Source organism: Natator depressus, chromosome 6 (genome assembly GCF_965152275.1).
Source record: "Natator depressus isolate rNatDep1 chromosome 6, rNatDep2.hap1, whole genome shotgun sequence".
NCBI lineage: Eukaryota > Metazoa > Chordata > Testudines > Cheloniidae > Natator > Natator depressus.
In genome coordinates, this window is record NC_134239.1 from 19338380 (window position 1) to 19365341 (window position 26962).

At 43.4% G+C, this 26962-nt stretch overlaps 1 protein-coding gene across 2 annotated transcripts in view; it reads left to right on the forward strand.

Moving 5' to 3' along the window:
* Window positions 1–6449: 6449 nt before the first annotated feature.
* PTDSS2 (phosphatidylserine synthase 2) overlaps window positions 6450–26962 on the forward strand; it is a 68819-nt gene continuing 48306 nt past the window's right edge. For both annotated transcript variants that reach the window (XM_074954704.1, XM_074954703.1), the window contains exons 1-2: window positions 6450–6664; window positions 22930–23031. In XM_074954704.1, the coding sequence (XP_074810805.1) occupies window positions 6465–6664; window positions 22930–23031 (302 nt within the window). In that variant the 5' untranslated portion in view covers window positions 6450–6464. The remainder of the gene's footprint in view (window positions 6665–22929; window positions 23032–26962) is intronic.

The window sequence follows — 26962 nt, forward strand, 5'->3', positions numbered from 1 at the left end:
AGGGGCATGCGCAGAAATGTAACATTGACCCCTTTTGCGAGGGCATGTTCTGTGCCCTTCCCCTGTCCTGGCCCCGGGAGGAGCTCACTCTTCCTGCTGCCATGGCCCAGCAGGAGCTCACTCTTCCTTCCCAACAGCCCCCGGGTCAGGAGGCACTCGCTCTCCCACGTCCCCCACCACTGCGGCCCCAAGGCTGGAGGAGCTCTTTGCCACTGATGATTATTGGGGGGGCTGTGCCATTATTGATGGCACAGCTGCAGTGCTGCTATGTAGATGATTCCTACATTTACAGAAGGGGTTTTCTCTCAATGTAATTAATCCCGCTCTCTGAGAGGTGGTAGCAAGCTCGACAGAAGAATTCTTCCATTGAACTAGCTGTGTCTACACCAGGGGTTAGGTCAAGCTAACTATGGTGAGCAGTGCACAAAACTTTCGCAACCCTGAGTGCTGTAGCTAGGTCGATCTAATATTTTTTAGTGTAGACCAGGCCTAAGCAATGTTGGAGATTTCTAGATGAACTCTGGCTTGTGAGACAGCCAGGACTTACAGAGCCTGACTCTACACTCAATAAAGTCAATTTAGTTCAAATAACTTTGCCAAATGCCTTTAACAGGATCAGGCCCGCAAGTCTGAAAAGAGAAGAGTTCCAGATTTCCTGCTATGCGTATAGTCAGTTAGAGTGGGAGCTTATCTTCCAAGAAGCTATCTGCAGGGATTGGCGGGAGTGAAAGCTTTACTGTGTGTAGCCACAGAATAGCAGCAGGGTTATAGGATGAAGGGGTGTGTGTGTGTGTTTGCACAGTTTCGGACAGCTGATAAAGAAGGGTACAGAAGTTGCACTTGATAAGAAGGATCATGTTTCCCCTACATCAGAAGAACAAAGTCCAGGTGTGTCTGAAAAGCCTTTAAGCTGTCTTGGTGCACCATCGTTGTCAGATGGAGGTGAAGTGGGGTGATGCCATCTCTTCCCAACTGGTCCATGTAGCTTCTGAGTTTTTGGAGCTGTTACTGGAAGCAATATCTCTCATAGCAGTGTGAGAAGATAAACATTTTTTCTTCAAGTCTGGGGGAATTTGGAGCTGAACAGGCAGGTTTCTTTCTTTTCCCTGCTACTCCAGCAGTCAACGTGACAAATTAAAATGAATGGTGCTCTTCTTTCAAGTCCAACGTGCCAGGCATAAACTGCCACCTGCATTATCCACAACACTCAGTCTGCTGGATTCCCTACTCATCACACCCACAGTCTAGTGCAGAAGATGGCGGTGGTCGGAAGACACAGTTCAGCCGGGAGACAGACCTTCGGGAGGAGAAGGATCTTTCAGTGTCTTGGTGAAGATCTGGGTTTGATCTGGCTGAGTGTTCTGGAGCCATAGTTCAGACAGGCATGGAAGTGTTGGATGAACAAGGCTCTCCACCGGTGATCTCCCAGGGTTCTAATGAAAGAAGGCTGCACTGCACACGCCTGCATCGTGGACTGATGATGGCACTAAAATATTTAATGAGCTGCACTCAATCCACAGGAAGTTCACAGGAAAGTAATTAAAGGAACACCCCTTCCTGCATAGATGGTCTGAGTGTCAAGAGAGGAAGATTAGCCGATGGAAAAGGGGGACTGAGAGCAACTATAGCCCAAATGGTTTCCTGGTGGAAGAGAGGGCCCTTGGGTTGCCGGGATCCCTAATTACACCTCCCTGAGTCTCACAGCGCACAGAGTTAATCCTGAGGGCATTCTGCACCAAACATTTACAAATGCTGCACCGACATTTTGAAAATTCTGCACACAGTCTTTTAAAACCCTGCAAATTTTATTTGTCAAAAAAATGTGGAGGCTCCAGCCTGGCACTGGGGGACAGAGGCCCCTGGCTGCCCAGCGGTGGGAGATCACTGGGCAGCTCCCCCTATCCAGGACACGGACTCAGCGGTGAGGCTGCACCCAACCCTGCCACAGCGCAAGGACCGGGCCTGCCCCAGAAACACCCCAGAGCCCTGCCCCTCTGCGCCAGGTGCACCAGGTGTGGGCAGGCAGGCTCAGCAAGGCAGGATCCAAGTGTGGAGGGGCTTAGTGTGGGGGGAATCCAGTTGTGGGTTAAGAGGGTTCTGTGTGGGGCAATCTGGGTGCGGATGGCTCAGTGCGGGATCCGGGTGCAGGGGGGATCTGGATGTATAGGGGCTTGTGTGTGTGTGTGTGTGTGGTTTCTGGGTGCAAGAGTAATGTGACTTTGCAGGGGGGTCCAGGTGAAAGTGGTTGGGGCTTAGCAGGGGTGTCTGGGTGTGGGAGGCTCAGTGGGGGGTCCAGATGCTGGGGGGAATGGGGCTCAGTGGGGTTGGGATCCAGGTGCAGCTGGTTGGGGCTTGGTAGCGGGGGATCCGGGTGTGAGTGGCTCATCGGGGTGGTCCAGGTACAGGGGGAGTGGGGCTCATCGGGGATGGGGTCTGGGTGCGGGGGGAGGAGGGAATGAGGCTTGGCTGGAGGGTCTGGGTATGAGGGGGTCTGGATGCACAGGGGTTGGACGGATGTGGGAGCAGCTCACTGTACAGTGATTTCTTCCCACCCACTGCAGCTGAGGAGTGATGGGTGAAGGAAGAGCGGGGGTGGAGGGGGGGAGTTTGCAGAGCTTCCTACATCTGGGGGGAGAAATCTGGTGTGGGGGGTGTCTGACCCAGCCCCGGATGCCATGCAGGGGAAGAAGAAGTCCTGTCCTCCCCAGCCCAGCCAGGACTAGCAGCTGAGCCTGGCGCAGGGTAGGAGCCACCAGTTGTGTCTTCCCCAGTCTTCTCTGCTGGCTGCCCTGGGCACCGGAAACATACTGAGGGGAGAGTCGCATGACCGCTTTTGTGGCTTCCCTTTGCTTCCCTGTCAGAAAATCATTTTTCTGCGGGGAAACAAAGAAATCTGCGGGGGACATAAATTCTGTGCATGCACAGTGGCACAGAATTCCCCCACGAGTAATAAGTTAGAGACATTGTGGGGGCTACTCTAGTTCACACCAACTGGCTAAGGTCTGTCTAGCAGCTTATACCCCATGGGAACAGGTGTAGTGCAGGCATGGCCTCCTCCACCCCCTTCTGCCCGTGTGTGTGTGTGTGTGCATTGGCGCAGTTGGTATAGAAGCCAGCTACACCACTTTATGCCAGCTGAGAGCTCTCCTACATGGGAAGAATTGTCAGCTAGCCAAACAGGGCCAGATTCTGCCACTTTCTCCTGTCTGAGTGGCACAAAGTGGGTGGAACAGGAGAAGCAACTTCACTTGATGTCAAACTACTGCTATGAGTCTAATAGTTCTTGGGCATGTTATTCTTAAAGATTGGTTGTCAAATGTGTTTCTTAGCAGTTAGCGAAAATCCTATTAGAGAAGTGTGAATGAGGAACTTAGCCACAAACTTAAACCCTGACAACAAAAAGTGTTAGCCCCAATATAAGGGACTGTCATACATCGCCATCTAGTGTGCTCCAATGCAACAGGAGCTGTTCTGTTTCAGAGAAGCAGGAATCTTTCTTTTCCTTTCTTTTGTTAATGTATTCATTAAGGGCATGATTCTGCTCACTGAGGCCAATGACCATTTCTGTTGATTTTAATGGAAGTGGGAATAGGCCCTGCCTCTTGACATAAACACAGAGGGCTTAATACTCACTTTGGGGTATATTGATTTAGCTCTACCAAAGTCAATGGGGCTATGCTGATTATTTACACCAGCTAAGAATCTAGACTAGCCTGTGAAGGGTGTATATTATTACACAGTGCTGGGCAGTTGGAGGATTAAACAATTCCCAGAGGAAGAAGAAAGAATCCTTGCACTGCCCCGTCCTAGCCCAAACGCTATTTGCAATTACAACAATGTAAATTCAGAGTAAATCCATTTAAATCAATAGACTTACTCCAAGTTTACACCACTACACAAAAGCTCTCCACACCCTTGACAAGCTGTGAAAAATATTTCGCATAAAATAAACAGACTCCAGTAATTACCCTCAGATAACAATGTAGTAACTAAGCTTTAATTAATAAAGTTCCTGTTGCATTCAGCGGCACTCAGTGGGAAAAAATGATTCGGGGTGCTTTTAGGACCTCTGCTTCTTTTTTCCGAATTGTGGTGCTTCTCATACATTGTAATTTCTGTCAGTGGCACTTCTTGTGCCAAGTGAAAGCTACTTGAAACCTTATTACTCTAGGGATAACCAGGAAAAGGGCAGTATTTCATATTTTGGGGGGGTTATGCAGTATTCAGAATTGCCATATTATGCATAAGTGGGATTGATTTTTCTGGATCAACAATGAGCATTAATGTATCATCCACTTACTGTGTGTGGAAGGTTATATTGTAACACTTTATTCAAAAGACACAATACATATAATTTCATGGACTTTGCTAATAAAGAAAGCAAGGAAACCTGTGGTTACGCTGACCATGTTGGAGTTCATTTTACATATAGGTGAATGATTTAAAACACTACTTGGGGTCTGTGGTTTTAAAGCAGCGTCATTCAAACTGCAGCCCCAGAGCCAAATGCAGCTTGTTGTGTCACAAAGTTTCAGCACTTGTTAAAAACTGCTGCAGTCCTTTCTCCTTGCTTATCATGTGCTGCCGTCGTGTGGCCATTTCATTCATTTAATGCCACAGATATATTTCCCTTCTTTTTGCATGACTTCCATTAGTCTAATCTCTTCCATATTATGATCCAACGAAATGGTACATGAAAAAAATTTAAGGACCCCCTCCCATGTAACCATAAAGAAAGGAAGTTGTTTCAGGACTTCCCTCCCCCTAGCATGAAGACAGAATGCAACCCACCCGTCCATGCCCTGCATGAAGGTCACGATCCCTAAGGTTGAGAAACTGTACATTAGTCCCGTATTTGTACTTGCAGAGCTTTGAGGGCCTGATCCAAAGCTCACTGAATTTGATGAGTCTTTCTATTGATTTCAGTTGACTTTGGATCAGATCCTGAGTGAGAGCAACACACCAAACAATGATTAGGAAACTCCTGAGATGGTCACAATGTACAGCTCCCCTGAAGGAAGTGGGGATGTATTAAAAACGTTGCAGTATGCAGAACAATGACTTTGGGGCAGACAGGGCCACATTGCCCCATCTCTAGATACTTTAACTGGTGTACGCCCAAAATGGTGTCACTAAAGCAGCTGTGTTGTCCTAGTACCGATTAGGCTGTCTCATGTGCCAATTAAAACCGCTGCGCTGGTACCTGAGCAAAATACCATCACAGCTGCTTTTTGTTGTTTTTATAAACCAGAATACACAATAGCCCTCATTAATGCTTCAGAGTACAGACTCTTCTGTCTGAAATACATGCATCATTTCATCCCTCACAATAGATACACAGCTTGGACCACAGTGTATCACCACTCTCCCACATTCCCGGAATTTATTAAAGGAACAGTCTCCCAATTCCTCTTTCCCCAGTTTTCTTTTTCTCTCTTCCCCATCTCCATGGATAGAATGAAAATGACAATTTTGTCTTCCTGCATTTCTCCTTCGACATGTTATCTGGCAAACACTGGCCTGCAGCTTGAGATCTTCTCTGATTTTACAAGCTAAACTTGTATTCCCCGAAGAGCTAATGGCCTGTTTGACAGCACAGGGATGTTAACTCCAGTGACCTGGCCAAATTACAATCTTGAGTAATTGTATTCAAGTCCACTAAAAAGTCCTCCTGCATTTCAATTAGATACGCTTTTCTCCTCCTCCTGTCCTGAACGGCTGCCTCCACACCACTGATTTGGTGCCTCCTCCCTTTTGTCATTGCAAATAACTGGCATCAGAACCAATGAATCGGGAAGGGAGGAGGAACTCCCCCAGCTTTTTACATCTCCAGCCTGAATCAGTCTCGGGCCGTGGGCCCTGGCGGTACGTGCGGTGCACGCACCAGGGCTGGGACAGGACGGGCCAGAGCCACCCCGCACAGGTGACCCAGGCAGGGCCCGGGGGACGGATGGGGTTGACAGTGGAGAGGCCTAGGGGGAAGCTAGACGGCAGCCAGCCACGGAGCAGAGCACCCCCTGCCAGGCCCCGGCACACAGTGCAGCCTCCCGCTGCCGCCGGGGCTCAGATCCCGCCGGCCCGCCCCCACCAGAGCCCCGCCCCGGGACGCTGCGCCCCGCCCCCCACCAAACACCCAATCAGCAGAGGGCCCAGTCAGAGCCGCGTGCGCAGGCGGCCCCGCGGTGGCCTCCAACCAGGAGAGAAAACGGAGGCGCGCGGGCCCCAATTGGCGACCCAGGACCTAGCCCCCCGCCCCCCCGCGCCCGGAGTGCGCATGCGCAGTGAGAGCAGTCGTTGCGCGGGAGGCGGGGCTGGCGCACGACGCACGTAGAGGCGGTGGTGACCTACGTGCGCAGGGTCGCGCGGGGCTGGCCCTTGTGAGGTGGTGCGGGGCCGATGGGGCCGGCCGAGCTCTCCCGGGGCGGGCGCGGAGCCGCCTGAGCCCCGCCAGCCGGGGCGACGCCATGCGGCGCGGCGAGAGGAGGAGCCACGCCGGGGCCCTGAGCAAGGCCGCCCTGGAGGAGCAGCCCGGCGGCGGGGTGATGGAGGCGCCCCAGGGCTCCCGCGGGGACTCGCCGCCCGCGGCCCCCGGCAGCGCCGCCCCCGGGCTCCGCCGCAGCACCGAGTCCGAGGTGTACGACGACGGCACCAACACCTTCTTCTGGTGAGAGCCCGAGCGCGCCCGGCCCGGCGCCTCGCCCCCCGAGCCCGAGCGCGCCCGGCCCGGCGCCTCGCCCCCCGAGCGAGCCCGGCCCCTTGGCTCTCCTCAGCCAGTCCCCGTGGACTCACTGACCTTGTGCTGCCTCCCCCCCGGCCAGCTCCGGCGGCTGATAGAGGCCCTGCCCCGGGACTCCCGGATCCCCTGTGCACTCCGACCCCAGCTGCCAGCAGAGCCCCGACTCCCCTTCCTCCCTCCCAGGGAGCCTTTCACCCCAGTGCTGGCCAGCAGCTTGAGCCCTGGGTCCCGGTGCCACCTCCAGCTCTTCCCCCAGGGAGTGGCCAGGGCCCCTACCCCCATCCTTTCTCTAGTTATTGACTAACGCCGCCTGTACATGCCCCCGCTAACACCCCGTCTTCATTCAAGCTGCTCCGCACCTGGTTGGTTAATCTGATATAGCCATTAAACCACCTTTTCTGCCTCCGTCACCTACTTCCAGAAGGCATGGGGGATATAGGGTTGGGTTATGTGGAGAAGGGGGGTATCTGACACAACCCCAAAGACACTCCAGTGTTTTCTAGTGAGTGATGCCAATACCCTCTGCTTTCCTGCCAATACTCTCTGCACCTACTGCTCTTATCCGCTCCTTTTTCTGGTGAATGTTACACCCAGCTCCCAAGCCTGTAGATCTAATCAGCTCTCCTCCAACACACCCTGATGAATATCTGTGTCTATACTACCACTTAGGCAAAATTTATGTCACTCAGGGATGTGTATATTCCACCCCGAGTGACACAAATTATGCTGGCATAAGCGGTCGTGTGCACAGTGCTATGTCGGTGGGAGAATGCTGCTAGTTGGGGGCAGATTAATTATGTTGACGGGAGAGTCTCTCCCTTGTGTAGACATAGCCTCAGTCCTTTAACCTCCCAGTCACACCTACTTTTAAATATAACTTGTGTAGCTCCTGCACAGCTCTTTACTTTTGTTGTCAAACAAACAGGCCATCAGATCTGTGATCCCTTACAGCAGTGGTTTTCAACCTTTTTTCATTTGTGGATCCCTAAAAAAATTTCAGATTGTGGCATGGACCCATTTGGAAATCTTAGACGTAGTCTGTGGACCACAGGTTGAAAACCACTGTTCTATGGTAACAACCTTTTGTGGACCCTTTAGACATAGTCTGTGGACCCCCAGGGGTCTGCAGACCACAGATTGAAAACCAGTGCCTTACAGTAAAGGTCAAGAATTATGACACAATAGAGTGGGGTGTGGTCTCTGTAACCAGAATCTTCTTGCTGTATTTTGTTTTGCTAGTCTCCCAGTTTGATATTACATAATACTAGGGAATGAGAGAATTGCACCAAAGGAGTATAACTAAGCGTAATTGCATAAAACTGAACAAAAGGAACTTTAGGCAGAGGATCAAGACACATTTTCTGGTATTGAGAAATATTTGGCTGTTAAAGTCTTCTAAGATTTGGATGCGTAAACCATGTTGCTTGGATCACTTAAGGATGAGCTACATACAGACTTTATTTCAGTGTGAATTAACAGATTTAGTTATTGCAGTCCAAATGTGCAGACACTCTCTTATTTTGGAATAAAAATGGCTAATGTTGATCTAGCTAAATAAACTGTCACCATTTTTATTTCAAAATAAGAACGGTGCAAGTCTCTGTGTGGACAATTCAACTAAATTGCTTTAATTCATTTATTTAAAGTGGTGCAGACGTGTTTAGACTGGTCCTTGGGATGGAGCAGTAGTGAATGCATTCTGTCCAGTATTTACAGGGGGAAGAGGAAAGACAAACAAGATGACTCTCTCTAGTTTAAGATTTCTAATTTATATAATTTCTTTCTGTTCCCTTTGGTTTTCTTCTGGGGAGTGATAATCCCTCTTCCCATAGATAAATACCCACAGTATTCTAGTGTTGGTTCTTGGGCTTTTGCTGCGCTAATCAAGCACTCCTTGTTCCCTTGCAGTAGAATTTACCATGTAACAGTATTTGTCTAATGGTTCGTCCAAAGCATCTAGTGAGTGGCAGCTTCACTCTTCACCAAGACCTCTCTCCCACTCCTTCACCAAGTTACTCTGTAAATGAATTGCCTCACACACTGCTTTCTGGGAAAGTGGAATTTCATACTCCATCTCCGTGTGTTATTTTTTCTTCACCATGTACACAGTTACCAGAAGAGCTGTATGTGTTTGAGTGTAAAGGGATTCCCCCTCACACAACTTGTCTTATGTAAGATAATGCCTCTTTATTGGTCCAGAAAGGTAAAACCAATTTTACTTAGTCCACTTGATTGGTGGAACTTGCTTCATTTGGATTTACTGCATGTCAGTTCCACAAGATGTGGTAAACATGATTTTTTCACCTGAAATGTGTAGTCCATCTTAGTGCTAATGATTAAATTGAGCTTCATTTCCATTTTTGTTGAATTTTGTCACCTGAGACAGATTCATGCATCCCTGGAAAACCTCAGAGGGAAATATTTCAACATCTTCTTCCATTCTAGAGTTTCTTGAGAAATCTGGCTCTCTGTGTGCATAAGTTCCCATTGAGCTGCATGCCATCGTTTTCTGGAAAAGGAAATCAAATTACTAGGTATCTTTAACATTTTGTTTTAAAAAGAAATGCATTCATTGGCTTAATCTACAGACAGAACAGAGGACATGCTCAACTGACGCTAGAAAGGAGAGGCTAAGTAGGAGGGAGAAAACATGAACAGAGGAAGATCTGATTTGGCTTGAGCTTTGCATTAGTGAGAAGCTCCTGGCTCTGGATCCGTTGGTTTTGGCAGTAATGAAAGGGGATGTGTTGATCTTGATGGCTCCTGTGATACATTTCTGCTAGTTAGAAGCTCAGTTAGCAAGAAATATCCAGATGCTGCTAGATCCCAGGATCGTCACTAGGAAATTATTTGGAGCTTGCTGTACCAAAAGTATACCTGAGTAGGAAAGAACATTATCTTCAGGGTGCAGGAACTATCTGGGAGAGAACACTTCGGGAACTTGCCATGTCCAGGGTCTATTACTGGATCTTGCTGAGGTCTGCAGATAGTGCCACCTTGTAAATGGAAAATGGGTAAAACTGTCACTTGCTTATTGTGTTTTTAAATGTCATTTTTTGCCAATTGTTTAAAGTTAAAAAATTCTAATACTGTTCTGTATTTCCTGGTTATATTTTGTGGAAATAGCTGCGTGTTCTGCCATTTTCATAGGTCTTTCCTCTACATGAAGTCTTTAAGTGAATTTGTCATTAAAAGTCTGTATTAGTTGTTGTGATTAGAGCTGGTATCTGAATATACCAGATTAAGCAAAAATGCCATAATAAATAATGGTGTTATTTTCATAACTGCCACTCTAAGCAGAGTTAGGTTGACCAAATATGCCATTATCCCTATGGCTATCTTAGGAGAAAGTTTCTTTAATGTATTTCCCATGCATTGCTTGGTCGTCACTAGAAGAACAGGTTTCAGAGTAGCAGCCGTGTTAGTCTGTATTCGCAAAAAGAAAAGGAGTACTTGTGGCACCTTAGCGACTAACACATTTATTTGAGCATAAGCTTTCGAAAGCTTATGCTCAAATAAATTTTAGTCTCTAAGGTGCCACAAGTACTGGAAGAACAGTGAGGGCAAACACTACAACTGCAGTGTAACTTTTCAGTGTTGTAGAATTAGCATAATAAGCAATAATACATTTTTTTCTGTAGTGCCTATCATCATGGTATTTAAGCGTTGACGGCCAAAATTTCTAAAGAAAGCGTCCATAGGAGTTTCAATGAATATTGAGGGGTATGGCAATCTAGTTCTTGCCCAGCAGGCTGTTGGGTTTGCCTCACTGACTGCTTAAATAAGATGGTGGTCTTTAGTATTTGTGGCTGTGTGAATTACATAGGACCCAGAGCTGCTCCCTTGAAATCCACCAACGTCTGACCTAAGTTGCTGATGTGGCCTATCCAGTGTGAGAAATGGAAAGTATTTAACAGATTTGTAGACGCAATAAAAGGAACCCTTTCTAGATGTAATACAACTTAATTTGCATAAGTAACTTCAGTGTCATAAATGTGGTCCTTTTGAAACTTTAACGTTAGCTTTAGCTATAACACCTTTTGTAGAGCTTTAAAACAGACCCAGATATGAATGTCCTTAAATTTTGCAAATTACCATTTTTTGGCATGAGAAAATGAAACTGGTGCTCTTTGTCCTAACTGAGTTACTAAGAGAAAATTGCAAAATGTGAAATCTGTATTATGGGGTCATGCATATTTTTTTTTCAGGAGCAGAAATATGCCAAATACACGGGGAAGAGGGATAGGGGGAGAAGAAACCTTATGGACAGCCTTACAGTTGAGCTAGGTTAACACAGTATAGCCTTCTCTTCAGCTTTTGCACTTGCCCTGAAAATACATTAAATGTTTACCTCTTGTGTTGATTGCAAACCATGTTGTTGGGTTTTAGAGCAGGGTTGGAAATATCTACCTAATTTCGTAGTGTAGACATACCCAAAGCTTTCTGCTCACCCTGGGCAAGAGCGTCCATCATCTTCCACAGATTCTAAACTTTCATTGAAAGTTTTTTGCTCTCATGGTTGTGAAGAAAGCATTCCAAATGCAAATAAGGGACTTCTTTGTTGCAGGGACTGGCTTTTGTTATGTTTGTATAATGCCTAGCACAATGGGGCTGAGTCTCATGGGGCTACCACTATACAAATAATAACTAATGCAGTGCTGTCTTTGTAAGGTTGCAGGCAGACAGCTCCAGTGCCACAGCTACAGCTCAGTTTCTACAAGTTGCAGAAGAGTGGTCCATTTTCATTTTTCTCAGTCTTTGTTGGGTTGTTTCATTCTGCTGCAGCCTGGGATAACTATGAGTGCATTTGCTTGGAAGTACATGAAAACAGGGTGAGCAGCAGCTAAAAACCGCCTTGAGCAGCAGGAAAGCTGAGAGGAATAGTGTAGCAGAGACACATCTCATTACAGTAGGCTAAGGATGTGTGCTGTGAATCCCCATTCTCATGGTAGCTGGGGGACTCTTGGGAACAAAGAATAAATCTCCCTTCTCCCTTCCAGCAGCCAGAGAGGATTGGGTGCAGGGATTTCAAGTGTCTCTCATCGGCCCATGATGGCTGATATTCATAGACTTTAAGCCCAGAAGGGACCATTGGATCATCTAGTCTGACCTCTTGTGACCTGTGTTATACAGAATTTCAAATAGTTATTGAGCCCAATAACTTCGTTGACTAAAGCACATCTTCTGGAAAGACATTCTCTATTTGAAGACTCAAAATAATGGAGAATCAATTGTTTCCCTTGGTAGTTTGTTACAGTGGTTAATCACCCTCTTTTTTAAAAAAGAAAAAGTACTTTTATTTTTAATTTAAATTTGCCTGGTTATAACTTCCAGCCATTGGTTCTTGTTATGCCTTTCTCTCTCATGTTAAAAAGCCCTCAAGTATCTCATTTTCAGTTATGGTTTATATGAAACATGGAGTCTCCACACAAGATTCAGGAACAGAATTCTGGTGGATAATGAAGACTGAGGGATGCGGGCTAGACTGATATTTTGTTGTCCTAGTACAGCTTTTATAGGAATTTTTCAGGGCTGTTTTAGAGAAAGACAAGTTAGGGACTTGACAAAGAAATTAGAACTGCAGAAATTGTAGTCTGTAAATAGCTCAGGTCCTCTATTTTGATGTTTCTAATGTTGTGTCTTTTGGTCGGTGGAGCTTCTCCTGATGGTCAGCAGAATGAAATGCTTCAAGAACCAAACAGTGAGGGATTGCAGGAGAGGATTTTTTTTTCTGAGAATATGTGCAGTGGCCCGCCAAATGAAATGTTGACAAGTCAGTGCTTACTTGCACATATTCCTGGTCCCAGACAAACTAGGAACTACACGTTGATGACAAGAGTCTTTTACAAGAGGATTATAGGAGAAAGAGGTTAATGGCTTAACCAACTGGTAAAGAGGAGGAATAAAATAGGAGATCTGAGAACAGCTTTGTATGGACGTTTCTTTTTCTATACTCTATTAGTAGACGCTATACCCGTTTCAAGAAGGGAGCAGTCTTTGTGTTTGAAACTCTTAATATTGCTATGCTGTATGAGTTGATAGCTCTTAAGGTGAGCCCAGTTGAGGTCTCATTCTCCACTCTCTTTACCTGAATCTCGTCTCTATTTCTTGTGATTGACGCTTTCTGTTCAGGGCAAATTAAATATTTTGTCAAATGTAAATTTAAAAAAAAGAAACTTTGCCTAGGGTTATTGGTGCTGCATTCAGCAAACGGGCTGCTTCATGTATATGGAAGAATGCATTAGACAGTATCCAAGTGACCGGAGAGCTTCCGGTGAATCATAACAAAATATGTGAGCAAGTCAAACTGATTGTGATCTCTTCCTCACTTTCCCCTCCCCTGCTGCTGCTGCTTCCCAAAATGTCTAAACATAAGATCCTAGACAGGGTAATACAGCTTCTTCAGACATGATTATGTGCTACACTATAGCTTCATTTTTAAAGGGCCTGTACCTGTCTGGAACAGAAGAAGAGAAAAGTTGTACACTGGGCACAATAATATGCACTTGAGCGGGAGTGGGCAAACTATGGCTCGCGGGCTGGATATGGCCTGTGAACCGTTGGAAGCTGGCCCATGAGCTCCCACAGGGGAGCAGGGTCTGGGGCTTACCCCGCTCTGGCACTTCAGCTGGGCTGCAGGATTAGGTGGCGCATTACGCAGCTCTAGCTGGGGCGCAGGGTCAGGGGCCGTACCATGTGGCTCCCAGAAGCCGTGGGATGGCCCCGCTTCAGCCGGGGCACAGGGTCGGGCCGGGGCACACGGCTCCCGGAAGCTGCGGCTTGGCCCTGCTCCGGTGCTCCAGCCAGGGCACAGGGTCAGTGGCTGCTCCACACGGCTCCCAGAAGCCACGGCATGGCCCTGCTCTGGCTCCTACGCGCTCCAATGGGAGCTGCAAGGGCAATGCTCACAGACGGGGCAGCGTGCAGAGCCTCCTGGCCCCAGCTTCGCATAGGAGCCGGAGAAGGGGCATGCCGCTGCTTCCAGGAGCTGCTTGAGATAAGCGCCACTTGGAGCCTGCATTTCTGAGCCTCTCCCCACGCCCCTGCCCCAGCCCATATTTCCCCTTTCTGCCCTCTGAATCCCTCGATCCCAGCCCAGAGCACCCTCCTGCACCCCAAATCTCTCATCCCCCCCCCAAGCCCGCACCCCCCAGCTGGAGCCTGCACCCCTTCCTGCACCCCAGCCCAGAGCCCCCGCCAGCACCCTGATCTCCTCATTTCTGGCCTGCGCCTCCAACCAGAGCCCTCACCCCCTTCCGCACCCCAACCCCAGTTTTGTGAGCGTTCGTGGTTCACCATACTACTTCTATTCCCAGATGTTTCCCTCGGGCCAAAAAGTTTGCCCACCCCTGCACTTGAGTATGTGTCCTGGGGATAGTATTAAATAGCATTAAAACTGATATCTGCAATTCTTTAGTGCCAATCCTCGGGCAGGAGGGTGGAGGTGATTGGGAGGCATTAGGGGTTTTGCAGGGCTCTTGGGGTGAAGAGGCTGGGGGATAGGGGAGCCATGTCTGTCCGATGGTCTGGTGTGGCAGGAACCCTGTGTCTGAAGTATTGGCACTCGAAGGGTTTTTTCAGCCCTCCTGCTTCAGATCCCTGATTTGTCGTCTGACTTGTTTGGTAAATTGCTTTAGAATCTGGAGGTCAGAAGGAAGCACTTTGGGGGTGGGGTGGAGGAAATCGATTTCATACTGCCAGAAGACTAATCAAACTTTTGCCCACTAGCATGCTTTCTCCCTCTCCTTAGTTGAGGGTTTTGTTTGTTTTTTAAATAATTCAAGTGTTTCTTTCAGTTTTTTTATTTGTATCCCTTTTAATCTTATCTATACTACAGAATAACACTAGTTTAACTAAATTGATTTTAAATTATTTAAACTTCATGAACCTGTGATGCAAAAACCCTGAATAAGGTTAAACCTTGTTTAAAATGGGTCTGCATTAGGAGTTTGACTTTTAGCTAGATCAGTTTTAAAACGAATTATTGTAAATCACTGGAACTCCATAGTATAGGAAAGGTCTGAGTCTGTGTTTACCTTTTCCCACCAGCAGAAAAATTAATTTAGTCTTCAAATTGCTGCTACTGGTGCTGCCATGAAAATACCACTGGACATCACTGAAGTGTGTGGGGGGGAAATGTTATGGCAAGAAAAATGGGTGTTTATGTCCTTATCAAGCATCACCAGTGTGTACCGAAATGTAATAAGAACATTATGTACCCTTACAAATGTACTCCACGTTTGTTACTTGCCGAAGAGCAGGTACTTCTTGATTGCGCTGTTTTCTGTAGCTGTAAAGCTCTAAATTTTGAGGCTCTAACCTAGATTTCTAAGCTCTTTGGGGCAGGTACTGTATCTCCTGCAGTCTAGAAAGAGCAGCCAGGTGCTGAACGTACTTAGGCCTGTCAGACACTGCCGCAGTATTAAAGTATTGCCCCAATGTGGTTGTTCCGAGTTATTCTTCTGGGGTTTAGGTAGATGAGAAAGAAAGCAATAAAAGAGCATCAAATATGGGAGAGAAGTGGGGGGTGGCATATAAATCAGGAAGGGACACAGTTCTGTGTTGCATGTTCCTAAAAAGAGTAGAAATAGAGCAGCAGGGAAAAAGCAGTAAAGGAATGAACTGTATAGGTTTTACTGAAATCTGTTTTATAATGGAGCAGCAATAGCTTTCCCTTATTTGCCTGCAATCAGCCTTCGCTCTAAAACCCCTGTATTTCGTCCCTTGGGAACGATGGATTGGAAAACTGGGTTAGCTTAAACCACCAGTCCTACTTGGAAGACAATGTTTATGCAAAGCCTGATGCAAATCTGTCAACTCTTTGAGTTAGCCGTTGCTGGGGATTTAAAAGCTTGACTGTGTCTCCCTCTAGCTCAAAAGTTTGCTTCTACTTTAAACTTTACGTATAGTAAAATCTCCTTGAAAGATTGTGTGCTGGCTGTACTTGAAGAAAATAGCTTGTAACTAAGCAAAGTTACTGATATTTGAATAATTTTAGGGGCCCAATCCCGCTCCCTTGGATTTCACTAGGAGTCTTGCCACTGGCTCCATTAAGAAGAGGATTAGGCCCTGTTTCTGTGAGCATGTTGCCCTCTATGGTTGGTTAAAGCAAAGAAAGTACATAAATGTCCTTGTGTCGTTGGAAGCTAACATTGTAGGATTGGAGCCTAACTCTTATGCACAAGCTTAACTTTAAGCTTGTGAGTAGTCTCTTTGACTTCAGTGGAACTACTCACATGCTTAAAGTTAAGCATGTGTGATTGAAGGCTTGGTGCCTGAGAGTTTCCTTTACTTCCAAGAATCACAAGCTTTGTATTACTGGATCTGCAGAACAAGGGTTCAAGTCCTAATTCTTCAGGAAAAGAGACATAGTAGTGTCTCCTTCATCAAGACTGTAACAACAGTTCCTTTATAAAGCAGGTTTTACTCTCCCTTGAAACTCTGAAAAATGACCAATAGTAAGACAACCCTAAAAACTTGAAGACCTGGGTTTTTTGGTAAATTAGAACTTGTTCTAACTTTGAATAAATGTAGCTACTACCTTTATAGAAATAAGATTTAGAAATGGCTTTTTGAAGTATTTCCTGTTTGATGCCCTCCTCCCCCAAATCAGCCCAATGAAATCTTATTACATCATAAACGTTATTATTTTTTGAGTGTTCCCAGGCAATCTCACTTTTTAAAAAAATTCACGAACAGCACTTATATACCACAGTAGTAAGTGATCTGTAAGTACAGATAGGTTAGGTGCATTTTTCATTGGCTCATCATAAAGTTTTCAGGGGCAGATATATTGAACATTTAAAGGAATTGCTGCCATTTGAAAACAAGACATGATTCAGTCACTGAAACTGTCACAAGGAAAAGCTGGCAGAGAATATTTTAAAACCTCTGTCATCAACTAACTTTTTCATTAAGCAAAGGCAGAGAGACTGGGATGACTGCATTACTTCTACATAATGCAGCCTTATCAACAAGTTCTTTCCATGAAAAATACACTGGGGTGATGCAATGTGGACAGACAATACTTTTTTTTTGCCTTTTTTTTTGCCAGTCTCACAGCAAAGCTATTTGTGGAATTGTTAAAGTTAAAGGAGCAAATGGTGCTGGCCAAGCTAATAATCTTATGCCCTCCATTTCATTTATTTGAAAACTACACAGAACATGTTTTTAAAACAAACTTGGAAGTTACATAAACAGATTTTTAAAAATGTATGTTTGCTATCGAAGTGCAGCATAATATCATTTACAGAACTCAAGCACTTAAAAGCAAAAAAATGGGTAGTTACATAGTAAATCTTATATTGCACTGTAATCTAAAATACACTCTGTCTATAATCATATAATATAAACACACTAAATGGCCTGAGTTTCATATGCACACATTAGTGACACATTGATCAGGTCCAAATGCATATACCACACCATTATTCTAAATCAGTAAAATTAAACTAGTAAAATAAATAGATGCCATTGATGTTAAATACAGTATTTTATCAAAAAGCTTACTGCCAACTGATAGAGATACTGATATTTTTCATAGTATCCCATAAAAGAATATACTTAAATACTGAAATCAAAGAAACAATCTTAACTGTGTCATGAATTTTGGTTATGAGGTATGAATTTCTTTGTATTTGATTTAAAAAAAAAAATGCTTTGTGGGAAATGTAAGTTACATGATCACCATTCATTTCCTTAAATGCCTATGGTTGTAAATGTGATAGGAAAGTACATTGTCATTTAAAAATGTAAAGTTTTAAAAAAAAAAACAGGTAACATCTTATTTTGGAGTGTGTATATTTCCTACACTTTATATTTCTCTGGGAATTATCCACATAGCTCTCTTAATTTAGAGTGAGGAGAAGTGATTAAATTGCTAATAAGCCATTCAACATCTAACTAGGCTAATGAGGCAAGTATTTTATACAATACAAGACAGTGTATGAGAGGGTGGGGAACATGAAATACAGAAAGGGTAGAAAGATAGAAAAACACTGTTAGAAAGATGTTAGTTTATCTAAGATGTTGTGGCTGCAATATTACTTAAGGGTTTTGGTGAGCCCTGTCTTTATCTTTTATGTTATGAATCCCTGCCTTCTGTATAGTCGTGTCTACATTCTTATAGTAACATTTTTTTGGGACCTAACTTCTGTTCATATTCCATGGTTCTGGTATATAAATCAAACTCTTGTAGCATGTATTTAGCTTCACTTTTAAACCATGTGTACGTCAATTAGATCATTTCAGTTTCCTAAGACTACAACAAGCTAAGAAAATATAGGCCTGTCTGCATACTCCCCATTAGTACTTGTGTTGGAGTGGTTGCTCTTAGCTGTGCTGCTTCTGTCTTTGTAATCTAAAGCATACAGCACTGAGTACAAAATAAAAGATGTGACCTCTTTGGTCTGTATACAGCTCTAAAATAACTTATTTTGACTTTGTTCAATATTTCAAGGTATATATCTGAGCGGAATCTTTTTCCCTGGTGTTCAGATATCCATCTGCTATAACTACCCAAGCTCTGTCTCGTTTGTCTTTTATCATATAACCATTACGGCTCTTTTCCACGTGTGGTGTCCCGGGACTCTTTCATCTTGAGGGATGGTGTTTTTATGCTCTGCTTTTTAGGCAAGAATCACAAAGGTGTTTGGGCACCATCCGCAATCTACAAAAATCCCACTGAGCTCTTTAGAAACCTAAACTCACCCAGAGCCTAAATTTTCAAGGTAAAAGTTCCTTCAGTGCCTAAATTTTTTACCTCTGGGTATGTGCACAGCTGCCTTGCTGTAGGCATCTAGACACCTATTTCTTGCCTAAGCCAAAGAGCGATTCACCAACCAGGGAAGGTGGGTGTTTGCCTGCCTCTTTTGCGTATGGAGTCCGATCCCATAGACACGCTTAGAGGCTGTCTACTGGATTGGGTCCCATTCAAAATTAGATTGGAGGTAATGGTGGTGTTGCATGCTGTGGCTTGCTATGTCAACCTTAAACTTAGCCCAGTGGTTAGAGCACTCACTTGGGATGATCGGTTCCCCCCCCTCAGAGAGAGATAGGAAAAAAGTCTTGACCAGGCATCTTGCATCTATCAGGAGCGTGCTCTAACCAGTGAGCTCTCTGGGATAATTTGATGTAGGGCTCCCCCCAGTCTTCCTGTGAAAGCTGTTCCACTGTGGATAATTAGTCATTGGAATAAGGGGGTTTCACGCCATCTTGAGTGGCTCACGCTTGTGAGTGCCACAGTCAGGGCAGACTGTCGAGCAGGGCAGGGACCCCAAACTGGTTTTATGCTCTAGAATTAGATTTCCCCAAACCAGTAGCAAGTGTGAATTCTTAAAGCACTGTAACTAGTCTTACTGTGGAGTCTCAGACAGTTCAGTTGGGCATTCCGGTCTATCTTGCCACCCAGGCAAGATGGACTTAATGATAAATGGACACTTTACACCAAAAATCGCAATAATATTCAGGTTACAGTTGCAGGTATCTATCAGCTCTGAATGTCTTTTAGGGCTAGCCAAGGTTGACACTGGGGATCTCTGCTTCTGTTTTGTAACGCAGGCCTTGTGAGAGTCTAAAAAGCAAAAAGAGAGATGAAAACATATGCCAGCTACAGTATTTTTATTTCCATCTTCCAACTGATGGGATGAGCCCTTTTGTAGATAGTCTCATCTGGGCCTAAAGGGGACAATTAACAGTCTTCGTATTGTGATGTCCAGCAATGGCCCATTTAGTTTTGATAGACCTTCTTGCTGGGCAGAAGACAATCCCTCCTCACTGGGTTTACAGTTTCAGAGCAAACATTTTTTACAAGGTACAAAGCAAAAACTTAAATATTTACCTTAAAGCAGGTGATAAAGAAATTTTAAGTGAGATTAATGCATGCAGCAACTTACAAACATTTCATAAAGACTAAACAAATTGTTATAAGTCCAGTACCCATCTTAACCATACTAACAGACAGGTTAAAGACAGGTTTTCAGCAATGAATTTGTCAGTGGTCAGCTGAGGCCTAAAGCCTTGGCAAGAACTGGCACCTGGTCTGTCAGCATCACAGAGGGACTGGACCCTGGGTCTCCTGCCTCCTAGATGGATGCCCTAACAACCAGGCTACAAAGTCATTCTCTCTGGCTACCTGCCTAGTATGCTGGCTTTTGTGAATTGGCGTCTCAGGAATCTCTCTCTGCCCATTCATTGCATAGGCAGCCTAGGTGCCTAACTCAGAAACAACACTTTGATTCACAAAGCCTGTGATTTATTTTTTTTTTTCTAGCCACCTAAAAGTTAGGTATTGCTATGCTCAGTATTATATCTCCTAAGTGCTTGACACACACACCTGCTGGCACTTTGTCAACACGAACGCCCACAGTGGACAGATTTGTGAATTTCCCAGCCCCCTTTTTCTAGAAAAACCCAAACCATTGATTGTGTATTTCCAGTTTATGAACTTCTGTCACACTGATGTATTTATGTGAATCTAATTTTATTTGAAAGTTTGGTACCAAAGACATTAGGTTATAATTTCAATTTGAGAATGAAAACTCATAAAAAGCTAAAAGGGAAGTGATGATAACATAAAGGTTCTTGTTATGCATATTAAACAAGAAACCCTGGTATCTTAAATTTCAAGGTATTGCTGTGATACCTAGATAAACAGAGCTATGGGGACAGTTCCCAGAGCACATGAAACATTCAGGAACATTGAATTTTCACCTTGATGATCTTTCCATAAAGGGATGAGTGAAATTAGAACATCAGTGTGTTCTTGTAGATTACTTACTACATCTATTCAAATGAGGGTATGCTTCTAGGCTGAATACATCTTATTTAGCAAGCTCTGAGGGACTAAAAATGTTTTTGAGAAGAAATTGTTTTTGTGAGGTACATGTCTTAAAGTAGATGGAGGAGTTGATGAGGACAGCAGTCATGACTGCATTGTAACCTCCTCTTGGATTACTTTATAAAAGGAACATTTAAGAAATAAAACAAAGAATGAAATATTTATAAATGAAAACTAATATGCAGCATTAAAAATTTCAGGGAAAGAATGGAGCTTCTTCCAGCGATGCAGCATTCTTGTTTCAGTGACTAGCTGTAATTAAGAGACCATGTTCAGGATAAGTAAATTAGATCAACTCACGCAGCGTCCTGTTGTATAATATCCTTTAGGAAGGGATTGTAACTAGTTTTTAAACTAGTATAGTGCTGTGTGAAATAGGTGTTGAGTCATATGACTGGCCAATGAATGTTAAGTATGTGATGTCTGAATCATCTGTGGTCCCCCCCCCCCCGCATTCTGAGAGAGGCTCTGGTCAAAATGTAGATACGTCTGTTTAGCAGGAAGTTTGCTTTCCTAAAGCCTGTGAATAAGATTTGATATATTCAAAAATCATAAAGAATTTAGTTCTTAAACAACTGCTATGTGTTGTGGAGTTCATCTGTGTGCTTTGTTTGGATTATGTGGAAGGACAGTTTTAAATGTTGAACATTTCTTAAGTGGCAGAAGAGGATTGCACCTGCCTATGAGGTATTATTACATGTTTTCTGTGGGGATTAATAGACCTGTTTGAGTGCTGATTATGTTTTGAAACCTTGAGTTATTGTTGGGAAAAATGTTGTTCTGAGTAGAACTTACCTTATACTTCAGAAGGCAATTTAATTTGTTGCTTTAGTTTTTCAAGCTGGTGAGGGAATTTTTATAGAATTGGTTGTAGCTCTCCGAGTTGCATTAGTTGCATGTTAGGGAAATGAATGCACAGTATGGAAATGTATGACCAGCACAGCTTGAGCCACAACCAAACTTGTTAAAAGTGCTAGCCTTCATTAAGGATAATTCTGTACTGTTTTATACCCAAGTTACTTTTAAAGATCTAGTAGAAACTAATGCTATAGAGACTTCTGAAAAGTTAAACACTTTCATGGTATGGTTTGGTCTCAGATGATTGGACTTCCATTAAACTTTCCAAAAAAATCACTTTATGGCTGAGGCCAGAGGGAGAAGCTCAAAGTAATGACAGTAAATTAAAATATGGATTTCATAATGAAAAGTGGTCAACTTCAGACTATACGGTGGTGGTGCTGAGGTTTCATTTCTGAGGTCTAAGATCAGTAGACATAAACATTTTCTCACTGTAGACAATACTACTAAAAAACTAGGTGTGATGTAAATGATGACTTCCTTCTGGTCACTCCTACTCTGCCATATCAATTATACCTATAGCTAAAGTATTGAATATGGCATTTTAGTGGCAAATTTAATGCCAAAATATCCATATATGATCTTGTGGTTATCAGTAAGTACATGCATGACCTTGTGGTGGTGAGTTTGTGGTGGCAATGGATTTCGTGCTAAGCAAATGGGCTCTGAGTACCAAGAAGTAAAGGGCTCTTTAAATGTGAAATATGAACTCACTGTTCAGATTTTACATTGCAGAAATGTAGAATTCACTCTCCCTTATTTCCAGATTGAAATTGTTTCTGGACACAGTTCTATACAGCTTGGTTTAGTGACAGGGAAAAACTCAAAATTGCTGCTCAGTAAAAATGATGAAGCAACAGATGAGCCCTAATTAATCTATAAAACAATCTCCTAAATCAACCTCTAAATAGTATGTTCTGATGTTTTCAAAGGAATTTCGATGGTTTTTAATTTTCTGTTTAAAAGTCCCTTCAGTTAGTCAGTTTTTCTGTTGCTAACAAACTGTGTACTGGGAATTAGTGAAAATGACAATACACAAAGTGCTTTCAAATATACAAAGTAAACCTACTGAGAAATCAGGAAAGAATTTCAGTTTTTGAAATCTTAAGTGTTTTCTTAAGTGTAATCTTAAATCAAGGTGATTTTTCAAGTTGATGCCCTTCACTATGCAAGTGTTTCTACAAATCCTCCAGTGGAGAAGAATTATAAGGGAAAACATAAAAGTACCAGGCTTGAGAACTTTTTAAATTATAAGCCTGTGACACATGGATGTAAGTTTAGTGCCAACAATGTTCTGTGCTGCGTAGTGCACAGAAATACAATCTCTAACATGCACTGAAAATGTAAAGCACCTTAAGCGTTACCAGCACCTGTCTAGCTTTCAACAAAATATCCCAATATGCTGGTCTTTTGTAATGATTCTTCCTCCCCCTCTTCCCCCCCCCCCCTCGGCCCCGCATTCTGATCTAGTGTTAATTGACTTTTTTCTGAACTGCAGGAGAGCTCACACCTTAACAGTCCTGTTTATCCTCACATGTGCGCTGGGATATGTAACCTTGCTTGAAGAAACTCCACAAGATACAGCCTACAATACAAAGAGGTAACTGTCCTTTGCAGAAGTGTTGCGATATGGCATTTGTCCTGTCAGTATGAAACCAGCAAAACTAAACGACAACCAATAAGCTCATCTGGTACAAAAGTCTTTGAATTTAGTCTCTAATCAGTGTAGTGTTTCTTACTGTAATGAGCTCCTATGCATATGTGTAAATATAACTAACTATAAAATCTCTTAATGCATTCAGTTTCCCGTGGCAACTCATTCTGCCTCTTTGCTGATGTGTTGTGGCCTGTCTTTTACAATATATAAACAAGCTAAGTTGGATGTGTGAACTGTAAATTAATTTATTGTATGTTTATGCAAGGCTTTGGTTGAGGTTTTAATGGAAATGCACATTTGGGCTGTGAGCAAACATGAGAACTTGTACCCAAAATGGTAACTTTCAGAAAATAAAGTTTAGAATTATTTCATACCTGAATGTGTTCCATCACTACAATTATGTTATATTCAAACTGATCAAGCTTAATCAAACATTTCCTCTATAGAAGTGGAGCAGGAAAAAAGTATGGTTTACCCAATCATGCAAAACTTCATCTATGATTTTTAATGCGGTCTTTAATTCACTTTACACTTCAAGTTTTTATTAGTTTATATAAAAAGAGTGCCTATCCAAAGGTCTAAGTGCTTCTGCCATAAATTATTAAAACAAAATTAGATTGCCCAAAGAACACCAAACTCTTCTTTCCCCATGTGTCTGATTTTGTGAATATGACACTGATGTAAAAATTTTTTCCTGTCATAAGAATAAAAAATAAATTAAAGGGGCACTTTACAGTCCTTCAAATTAATGTAAGTATCTAGCATCCATTGTCATGGCAGATGTTTCCCCTGTGCCTCTAACCAAGTTTTCTGTTAATTGTTCCATCAGTTATATGGTAGATGTACTTGGTGAACTTCACACATACATATCTGTACAAAGCTGGTGATAGTGTTTTTCATGGGTGTGAACTAAATAGTGGGAAGAGAAATGTGGCAGATCACAGCAGCCCACCCAGTGGGGAGCTGGGAAATGGAAGTGCAACCTTTCAGAACCTGTGATCGAATGGCATTTCGGTGCTGGCTATAACCAATGAAGAGAATTTCAAGAATAGAACAATGTGCCACCTAAAATAGAGGAGAAAAAACACAAGGAAGGGGAAGTTATGACACATCAAAGGTGTTGGGATTAGAGGCTGAGACACACTAACATAATAACGTGACTCAGTGGAATATGTTGTTACTGAGTTTAATACCATTATCATGATAATACAGATATGGAAGAAAATTAATCAGACTATTTTTCTGTTAAATGTTTCCATATCAAATATTTCATTCTGTTTAACTTACTGAACTGTGTTCAGTGCAGACACACTAGAAGAGAGTCCCATCAAGTGACGGGGAATAAATGTTAGGAGTGCAGAGGCCCTCTGTGTGGGATATTGCACCACTGGCATTGAGCTATGGAGGTGTCTGTTGGCAGTGCATGAGCAATCTCACACAAAGATGATTACATCTCCTTACTTTGTATAAGGGAGTGACCCTCGTGTGTGTGTTCCTTCCCCATCATTAGGGAGTTCCTGTTTTCAAGATCTAAATCTTTTCCTAACTAAATTGATAGAGGGGCCTTCTTTGCAAGTCTCTCTTGAACATCTATCAATCAAAACAGCCTTCATGATAACAATTATGTCTGCGGAGAGGTCGAGTGAGCTTGGTGCTTTCACTCTACTTTATACTGTGGCCCACAAGGAAAAAGTCACCACAGTTTCATCCCCGCTTCATGTCTAAGGTGTTCTCAATGTATTTCTCTCTCCATGTTCTTTGCAGACCCCACTCCCGTGGAGGGGAAACTTTTCTCCATATCATAGATTTAAAGACACTCTGTTTTTACCTGGAAAACACCAGGCATTTGATAAAATAAAATGTCTTGTTTGTATCATGTAGGGAGAGGTGCCAAGGTTGGATTTGGCAGTGATATGTGGTTAGAATGGACTAGATAGTAGTGTTGAGTAGCTAGAAATTAGGGCCCCAGCAATGTGGAACTGAGTTCTAATTGCAGCTCTGCCATTAGCTTGACGTGTGACCTAGATCCCATCATTACAATTTCCAGGTAGGGAAGAGGTGAAAAGAAGTATGTTAAGGATTCATTGCTTGTTTGTAAAGTGCTATATAAATGTGTCACATAAGTAATCGCAAAGTACTTTTTATAGTCGTACCTCCCTCAGAAGTTCCCTTGGCGGGGGGGGGGGGGGGGGATACCCAGGCAGCCAGGTAACTCAAGAATCTGAAGGTGGTTGTTTGCTGCAAGATCTTTATTCTTTTATTATTGTGTCGTCTTGACTTGGAAATTAGAGTTGCTTGTGTAGTGACCTGAGGGGGTCTCAAAGTTATGGTGCAGCCAAGTTTCAGCAGACTTTGCAGTCCCCGGTAACTTATTCAGGCACATGGGCTTGCAAAAGGCTACCAGAAACCAACTTTTCTTCAGACTCCTTTCCCCTGCTGCAACTTGGGTTTTGTTAGGTATTACTTCCGTAGCTTCATAAGTGGGTTTTCAATCTTCTTGGTATGATATTGGTGCCTTTCCTCTGCATTCCTGTTGTTGCTAATGCTTCGTTATCTTTATCAAACACTAGCTACAGTGTAAAGAAGCAGCCTGGGAAAAGAGTCTGTGTAATAACACCTAGAAGAATGAGATCTGCTGTTTCAAAGTACAAACCTTCATAAAAAGATGAGCCTGTTTGGCTGTGCTGAAGGAAACCCTCAAGAACATTTGGTCTCTCTGCTAGATAGTTCTGATGTGCTGAAAGAAACTTTCAAAGAGAAGCTTTTCTTGTTTTGCTGTGTATGATTGGGCTTACTTTATCAGCCCCTCCACTTTGACTTTAGGGTTGTGTGGCAGTTATGTACCTCATTCTGTATTTAGTATACACAGAGTAATTTTAGCCAATACATTTCAAACATATTCAAGTGTTTCTTGTAGAAAATAAAATGTGTTCAGTCCCCAGAACCCTCCAAAAAGTGGAGTGCATGGTTTTTATACCTTGGTGACTTACAATATTTTGTCTTGCCTTGGATTACAGTTCTGTCTTTATTTTAGGCTAGTTCTGCTCTTTCTGTGGCTTTACCATCTGTTCTTTAAACTCTAAAATCTGTGTCTGCTTGAGGCTGGCACTATGAGAAAATCCTACAGTAACACTTAATCTGCTTAATGAACATCAATAGTGTAATCATACAATGTGTAATGAACAGTGTCTGTAACTGCGATTATTCAGTACTTGGAAATGAAAATGTCTATTGCAGTAAAGCTCTGTTCTTTTCTGTATGTGGGGCCCACAAATGTAGAATTGCAAATGCTTTGAAATCATTTGTTTTCATACTCTTGTTGCATGTTGTTAACTTGTGGGGTGATAAACTAGTCTGGGAAAAGGGGGCTGGGTAGGGCAGAATAGAAGAATGGTTGGGAGCAAGGAACAGAAACCAGAACTGCTTCACTCCCCATTGCAAACATGCTCCCAAGACTGAGTAAAGCAGATGGGTAGTTCCTTGAAAACCAGCTTTCCCTCCCTACTCCCCTAAAGGCCCCCTTTGCAGCTGACTGCAGCAGTAACTCATATGTACAGGTGTGTGAGCACAGATAGCAGCAGAAATAATAGCTCAAAAAGGATAGTCATACAGTTGAAAGCCAGAAGGGACCACCGGATTATTGTCTGGCTTCCTGTTATCTCAGACACCAACAACTAAGAATAAGGCAGTAACTATTGCAGAGCATGATTCAAGGAGATGTGGGGTGCTGATGGGAACCTCAGTACTGCTCCATCCATTTATATCTCAGATTACCTATTTAAACTTCCTAGCATTTGAGACTGAGTCATTCTCTCAGTATTGAATGCAGTGCTGACTGAGTTTGTGTATTTTTCCTCACAATGAATATCTTAAG